The 8,480-nt window shown below is 38.3% G+C and overlaps 1 protein-coding gene across 14 annotated transcripts in view; it reads left to right on the top strand.

Moving 5' to 3' along the window:
• The window catches only part of cyst (rho guanine nucleotide exchange factor 18 cysts), a 676,181-nt gene extending 668,550 nt beyond the window's left edge, over positions 1 to 7,631 (top strand). For all 14 annotated transcript variants that reach the window (XM_070122010.1, XM_070122015.1, XM_070122012.1 and 11 more), the window contains 7 exons: positions 178 to 281; positions 572 to 756; positions 1,054 to 1,231; positions 2,114 to 2,381; positions 2,768 to 2,951; positions 3,943 to 4,102; positions 4,287 to 7,631. In XM_070122010.1, the coding sequence (XP_069978111.1) occupies positions 178 to 281; positions 572 to 756; positions 1,054 to 1,231; positions 2,114 to 2,381; positions 2,768 to 2,951; positions 3,943 to 4,102; positions 4,287 to 5,056 (1,849 nt within the window). In that variant the 3' untranslated portion in view covers positions 5,057 to 7,631. The remainder of the gene's footprint in view (positions 1 to 177; positions 282 to 571; positions 757 to 1,053; positions 1,232 to 2,113; positions 2,382 to 2,767; positions 2,952 to 3,942; positions 4,103 to 4,286) is intronic.
• Positions 7,632 to 8,480: the final 849 nt, after the last annotated feature.

Below are 8,480 nucleotides of genomic sequence, written 5' to 3'. Positions count from 1 at the left end.
TTCTCTCATTCAGTCAAATATTGTCAAGAGTTATGTCCTGCATTTGTTAGGATTCTCAAGAACATAAACTTGTGAGAAATTAATATTTTGTTAAATAACCCTTTTTACTTTTTATTCTTCGTTTTTTACATTTATTTACTTGCTTATTTATTTATTTGTTTATTTATTGCATCACAGAGAAGCCATTGATCAGTGTCCAGATGAAGAGGACATGGGCGATAACTCCAGCGAGAATTCAAAGTTGCAGGAAGCCAATTCTGAAAAGATCCGGGAAATTCTAGGTAAAAATTTGTCATTAATCCAATTTAGTTACACACAAGGCCAGACATACACTTTATAAATTCTTCATTGAACAAGTTGAATTTTATTTATTTTTTTTTTTACAAAATGACTATATTTGTATATTCTGTATCTTTATAACAAGTATGCACCATTCTATTTCTATTCTTGTATATGCACTGTGCATGTGTGTTTTGTGATGTTATGCCACTCATACTTGTTTGTGTGGTAAAAAATTCACTCTCTTAGTATATACAGTACACATTCTAATGATGATGCATGATCCTTTCAGGTATTCTGCAGCACAAAGACAAGGATTTGGCAAGAATATGTGAAGACAAGATGAATGCAGTGACAGAACTGCTGGAGTTGTTAGGCAATGATGAATTCCCTCCCACTCCACAGTACCGAGCACTTCTTGATGAGCACCATTTAGATCACAATGCTGCTCGAGACTTGCAAATAAATTCACTCATGGTTAGTGGCCAAGAAACTGTAAACAAGGAATGTGGGATTTCAATCAGGTTTAATGGTTAACATTGGATAGTACCTAATCAAAAGATATTCTACTTTTCATTTTACAGCTACATAGATATTAAAAAAGTGTTTCTTATAGATACACAGTATCTCTATTAGTAATTATGAATTAGGAAAAACATTTTAGTGTAATATCATCTTAAGACTCTGGGAAAGTTCTTGCTCATTGTAATCTTTCCATAAAAGGAAGTCTTTTCTTTACCCGAGACACTCACACCTTAACTGATTCATTCACAGGAAGCCCTAAGATTAGTGAGTGGGGCTTGTGGCTGGGGTTCTAACCTTGCTCGCTCAGTGAGTTCTGTGGGGGAACATCAGAGTGACGCCTATGTGTCGCCCAGCCTTCCTAAGAGAGCAGAAACATTTGGAGGCTTCGATAACCCCAACAAAGATGCCTCAGGACATCCTCAGAAACGTGAGTTCTCTATGGTGTTTATTTTGCTTTGGTTTTGTCCTCATTTTGGGTTTCTCAAATCTTATTGCTTTCATTATTACTGCCATGAAGGTTATGTTGTTGGTAGTGTGGTTAGGTTGTTTGTTAGTTGGTTAGCAGATTAGCTCACAAATTTATTAAATTATTGTTGTTTTTGTGTGTGTGTGTGTGGGGGGGGGGGATCTGGATCCAGGATTTTTTTAAAGGATTCATTAGCATTGTGAGATAGGGAAACATGGATGTTACCAGTGTACTTGAGAATGAAGTGATTTTAATGCAAGTAAATATTTTTATTGTACCAGTGACCCTATTGCCTTGGCAGAGGTATGTGCTCACTGAGTGCTTCTAGATATTGTATTATTTGAAATTTTAAAGAATATAATTTGTTTTTTTTTTATTAGTCTATTGTTATTATTATGATAGATTTTTAATGTTTTAAAGCATTATTAGTGTATATAAATTTATGGTTATCATCATTAGATGTTGGATTTGGTTAAAGAAAAACTTCATAGTATAACCTCAGGTAGATCAGCCAATTATAATGCCTCAGTACCTTTTTGTTAAATTACTGTTACTTATCTCATTTGTTTTTCATAAATTGTGCTCTATTATCATATCTATGAATATTGTATTTTTTGAAGAAATATGATAGGCAATTTCGGAAGTATTAAGTATTGAGTAAAACGACTGCTAGTGTCCCTGAAAAGAAACTTTCATTTCTTTCCTTTTTTAATTTGATATGATATATATCTTAATCTGTTCCATTCTAAACAGACCATAGTCATTCATATCTGTAGAAAAGCTACCTCAAAGTATAAATGATGGCATTTATTACAATTTTTTCTTACCTTTGTAAATTTTCAGAGTCCGGAGGGAAGAAGAAGAAGGACAGCCGCATGTCGCTGACCTCAACAGGCACAGGTGAAAGTGATATAATAGAGAGCCTTAAGAACCGTCGTCCATCTGGCAGCACGCTTGCAGTTCGTTCCTCACAAGACAACTTGAGCATTGTGTCCACACTATCTGGTGACTCATCCAGTCAACAGCAACATCAGGCTGTAGCAGCCAAGCTTATATATTGGCTACAGACTTCGTTGGTGCTTAGTCAACATCATTTAACCCAATTCGATATGTAGGTGTATGCTGCTGTTGAATGTTTCTGTTTGACTGATTAAGCTGTAGTTGAATTTATTTAGCATGCACTGTAATAAATTCTGTTCTGACTGATTAATCTACATTCCTGAAAAGTTCATTATTTTAATTTTACAGTTTAGTTGATTCTACATTGCAATTTTAAGCTTGACTCAACTACATTGCAGACAAATTTAGTTTTAAATGTAAACAGGATGACTGATACTGTATTATGGTTTTGTGTTTGATAGACTAATCAACAATACTTATATATATATATTTTTTTTTATACAACGAAATTGAATTCTTATTTTGAATAATTTTTTTAAATAAGAAGACCTGAAGTTTTTGTATAATTATTCACAATATTTTAAATATTTCCCATAGGTTGAGGTCCAAGTTGGTTGTTGGTGGGGCCTCAGTTGATGGACGATTCCGACACTCTCAGAAGTTGGAAGAACTTCGGAATATACAAGAGCAGATTAGCCATGAAAGGGCCCAGTGGATGAAGGAAAGGGATGCCCAGGAGAAGTGGATTGCAGAAAAGAAAATTGAGCTTCAGAAAAAGGAGGTTAGTTCAGAGCTTGCAGGTTGTCTTTCATGTAGCTAAAGAAATGCTAAAAGACCCAAAACTTTATCAAAGTTAACTTTTACTCATTCATCATTGTGTTTCTTTTTTCTTTGTCTACTTGTTTTTCTGTTAATTGTGTTTCTTTTTTCTTTGTCTACTTGTTTTTCTGTTAATATGTATAAATGCTCGTCATTGCCAGATATTTTAAGAACAATGACATAAGATTTATCTTTTATTTGTGATGACCATGTTGAAAGATAAGGATTGATATTTTAGTCTATCAGAAAAGCAAAATGAAATAAGAAAAATTTCCTGTCTCTATGTTTAGTTGTTAACCACTTGCTGCCAGGGGTGGCATCTGTGTACATGCCACAGCCATGGTGTGTTTAATTTAGTAATTGTTTTACATATAGATGGCTCCACAAATACTATGACACCAATGAGCCAACTACGTGAAGTTTACCCTGTTCCTTGATTTTCGATAATATTTTCTAGTATTTAATACTGCTGTTAGTAATATCAGTAACAATGTAGTAATTATAATGTTTATAACAATAATAACAGTGTCAATATTGATAGCATTAGTAAAAAAAAAAAGCATTTTCCTACTTATTCAAGGAAAAGCGAGCTCACATGATTTACTAATTGACTCATTTGTGGATAAGCACTGGCAGAGCCATCTATGCGCAGAATCACTTAACCAAGCATTGCCAAAGGGAACCCACCATTTTCCCGTCAGCACTGCGTTAACATATGTGACTGTTCATATATGTGAATGCCTATCATCACCAGATATTCTAAGAACAAGGTTGTAAGATTCATCTTTTATTTGTGAAGACCATCTTGAAAAGAAGCAAGATAAGGGTTAATATTTTAGTCTATCAGAAAATTTGGGTAAAGTAGGGGAAAAAAAATTATATTCTTATCAAAAAAGCCTGGCAAAAAATACAAATTTTACTCTTTGAAAGTGACCCCAACTCTTTCTCTCCAGGAACACCTTCGCAGTGAGCAGCAAGACGTCCAGCAGCAGCGCGAATTGTTATATCGCAAACTAGAGGCTCTCAAGGCTCAGGGTATCATCCTAAGTCCAACTCTAACAGTTCTCACAACAACGCCACCAACCCACGCGGTACATGAGGAACACCTTGCAGGTATGCAGGTCTTTTAATCTCAAGTCTTTTGATTTTTGCCTTTTTTTTGTTCTTATCGAGTATAATATCCACCTGCTTGTTAGATGAGAAGTAAAGGAAACTATCTGCTATGCCTTTGGTATTCTTCTTCAGAAGAATAGTTATTAAATGGTTCCATAATGCACTTGGACATTATATCTTACAGGAAATGTAAGTGGTAGTGCAGGTGATGGCGGACAGATGACTCAGGGATCTCCACATAGTTCACCTACAAGTACAGCAGCCCCCACTCGCCCTCGTACCGATCACAAGCATCGCAACTCCACTGCTTCAATTGCCAACCTCATCAAGCGTGACTCCAACCAGTCTTTACCCACACACCTCATATCAGCAGCAAACCAGCAGAAGGCATCTATATCAGTTAAACAGCAGCTCCCAATGAAGCTTGCCAAACTGGGAAGCAGCAGCAGCACAGGCTCCTCGTCAAGCAGCGGTGGTGGCGGTGCATCCTCGCCCAATCAGGACCGCCTTGACCACCACCGGTCTCACATCAGCCCTGGGGCCAGTGGGGGAGTGCAGCAGATGCTGCCTCTGAAACTAAGCCAGGGGCCCAATGAGGGCAAAGGTTCCCGTATAACTGTGGGGTACCAGCGCCTGGCTTCTCCTCCACCATCCCTTGAGCCCTCACCAGGTCCATCCCACCAACGCACAGGGTCGTCCCCTGCCACGCTACAGAATGGGTCTTCAGCTGTCAGTCCTGGGGCACCCGCTCCCACTGCCACCACCACCGCCCAGGGGGCTCGCGCCACCCGAACCAATACCTACCCAAAGTTGACCAGTAAACCTTCCGTGCCCACCACTCGTGCCAACACCACGCCAGAGGGATCACAGGAAGGTTCAGGTGTGGGATCCAGCACACGCCCTGGTCAGCGTATTAAAGATCCTGATACCAACCAGGACATAATATTCTTCTAAGAGCTTTTATCCAGCTAGCTTTTCTAGGTTTCATATAGTTCAGTGGTGTGACCATTAGGCTCTCGTTTTGGATGAGCAGGATTGTCATACTTCTGCAAGCCGCAATTAGCGTCTTTCCCTGTGATTAAGGCATTCCTTCCTTTATACACACCACCACTGGTACATGACCCTTAGTGTTATTACGATGTGTAAATTGTATGCTGTGGGTCTGGGACTTGTACATAGAACACTCATACACCCATGCACACTGTCTTCCGGCTACTGGTACACAGCACTGGTGGGAGCTCGCACTCTGTGTGATAGATGCACCCTCTATAACCCCTTGGCAGATGCTGCTTAGCATGTATTGATGTGCAAGGTCAGTGGATCAGTATTCATAATAAGCTATGATAGTAAATTTTTATATACGGTAGAGAGTGAAAGAATATGTGATGTAAAAAGTTTAATATGTTTTGACTTGAATGGCTATTTTTACATATGAATGTAAGTCGTGACTGGTTGCACATTCCTGTGGCCTTTACTGCCCTCTGCGTAGGGAAGGGAGCAGCCTCAAGGGGAGAGAGGCTGCTCGTCCTCCAAAATGCATTTTCGTGCGGGCTGTCTCGGGTGGTGTCAGTGCAGCAAAGCTGTACTTTTTCAGTCTTACCGATTTACCTAATTCTTTTATATATGTTTTATATCACTTATAGGTTTTAATTTTAGATAGTGTAATTTTAACAAATTCCAAGTAGCCAGGTTGGCAGTGTGTACATTCCAAAGAGTAATTATTTCCATGTTGTATTTGCTGTATGTTAGCCCAGATGGAATATAGGGTATCCTAATATCTACCACGTATCTAGAATTCATTGTTTTCTGAAAGCTCAATGTGTATCAGCCAAAACTTCCAGGCAAGGCTGGCAAAATAGGTCGAAAACTGTGTATAGCCAGTATAATGCTGTGTTAAAGACTTGGGTAATATGTATAGCCAGTGTTAAAACTGGGGGTAAATTTGTTGTGCTGAATGTTTAGGTCAATGTACATTGTAATTAAGGATGGCCAGCACAAACAACATTCCTTGGGGTCATTTTTTGTGCATTTCATAAGACCTAGACTATGAACAATAAACTTGTACAGATGTGTCTGCAGTGAAGAGAGAGAGAGAAAAAAATATCAGTACATACTTACCTCTCTTCAAAACATGATCCCTGATGAAGGATATGCTGAAAGTTACCAGGCAGTCCATACTGTGAAATGATCAGCAAAAATGAGAATTGTCTGTTCTGTGCTTTTGTAAGAACAATCACAAGTCATATTTTGCTATTCACATCATGGAAAATCAGACTTGTAGATACATTAACAAGGCTTAATTTTGCTGATACTCACATCATAGTACCTCGAAAAACCTGATGGAAGATTGTAAAAATTATGGTTGCTGTTACCTTCCCTTTTGTTACTTTTATAAAAAGAGAGTTTTGCCACACCATCGTTAAGGCTGCTTTTTCCTTTTAATTGGATCAGCAAAGTTGATGGATATGCATTGCATACGGCCCAGGTTTTAGTTCAGTGAAAAATGTGCCGCATTATGTGTGTATCTTCTGCTTTGTTTACAGATCATGTTTCATGTTTGGTCTTCCATACCATAATAGCTGAACCTGCTCTATGGCAGTCAGACATCTCATTCTTAGTGGGTAGGAAATCTAGATTTACTAAATACATCCTTTTTCTATATTGCTTTGGTTATTCCATTCGTTCAGCTATATCTAGCTTTTTAGCAACAATTATCATTCCTTATTTTTATAATCTCTTGTCAGTTATATGGGGTTATGTAGGGGGTATTTCAGCTAGGTTAGATCCCTCACTGTAAGAGGTTCTTCTAGCCTCTCTGAAGAAGAAAATGAGCATTCTCCTTATAGCTGAGAGATAATAGTGAAGGTAACATATTCCAGAGATATAATTAGTATTTCTTAACTTTACCATCTACCTAATAATCTATATGGCAACTCTCTCAACAATAAGTAAGGGTTCAGCTTCCCAGTTTTTATCAAAAAAGAAACATTCCAATGTGTACTTAGGTTGTATTTAAAATGTCACACTAGAATTATGTGTTCTTTCCATTAGAATAGTGTCCTATGTTCTGGGGGATATTTAAATATTTTTCTGCAAGTGAAATGCTGTTGTTTCTTTATCAGATACCTATGCCTTTATGCACATCAAAGTTGCACTTGTCCTGTGAAGTCCTCTCTGGCAGTAGAAAATATATGCCCGTAAATAGTCCTAAACAACTAGAACTGGTGCTTTAACAAGTAAACAGGAAATCAGTGCAACTTTTCATTCATAAAGGGAACATCTGGAACCAGTCACCCTGATTTGTACTCTAGTGTGTCATTTTTCACAGCATCACAGAAAATTCTTGCAAGGCATCATGAGCCTAGTCAGTCTGGCAGCATGTGATATTATAATACCAGTGGACAAGACTCAGTTATGAGATCTAAAGAGGTTGATCTGATTTGAAGAAGCCTTTGCTTGAGAGCAAATGCAGTTTAATACATTATTTTGTGAATAGAGTCCAAGGAATAAACTGTTTATCACGTTCAAAGTTTTTCATTTAACCAGACTCTTTCTCATTCTCATTCTCAATCTCTCTCTTTCTTATTATCACCCACTACCACTCCCATTCTCTTACTCTTGCTTAGGCCTATTCACTTACTCTCACACTCACAGTCACTCACTTGCACACACACACTCTCACTCACAATCATACTCATATTCAAACTCACTCACTCACTCACTCATACTCACTCCCTCTCTCTCTTTCTACATATATATATGTATGTATGTATATATCACTCATTTTCACTCACTCTCTCTTCTTGCTTTCCCACTTTCTCACTCTGCAACCAACCAATCAATGACAACGACGACGACGACAGTGACGATAATGATGCGAACGACTACGACGACGATGAAAAATCTTTTTTCTGGGGATCATCCGTCTCCATTTCGTCGTCCTCTGCATTTTTCTGTTCCACCAGCTACCTGCCTTCCCTGAATCCACCCCCTCCTGATATCTCCTGAAACTCACACTTATCCCCTCCTTTCTCCTTTTGCTGATCCCTCCCTTACCCCCATGGACATCCTTAGTGAATCCTACACTTTTTCCTTTGACAAGTTTGATCTAATCACCCTTTTGGTAATCACTACTTTAACCCATTTACTCACAGTCTCAACCCTCACCCCTCTTCACCCCTTTCAATAACTTACCACCCTAAACTGCTGCATGATTTTTGACGCGTAGCACATTTAATTGTCAATTAACTTTGCCGCTTTACCCTTTTCACTACTTCACCTTTCTATAGTGCTATATGACCTTTGATGTATAGCCCATTTCTTTTGTTTTGTAGCCACATTAACCAACCAACCAACGCAGTGTCTGCATGTCTTCTTT

Source organism: Penaeus vannamei, chromosome 5, assembly GCF_042767895.1.
Source record: "Penaeus vannamei isolate JL-2024 chromosome 5, ASM4276789v1, whole genome shotgun sequence".
Taxonomy (NCBI): Eukaryota; Metazoa; Arthropoda; class Malacostraca; order Decapoda; family Penaeidae; genus Penaeus; species Penaeus vannamei.
Note: the sequence above shows the minus strand (reverse complement) of the source record. Positions and strands in the feature narration are given on the sequence as shown.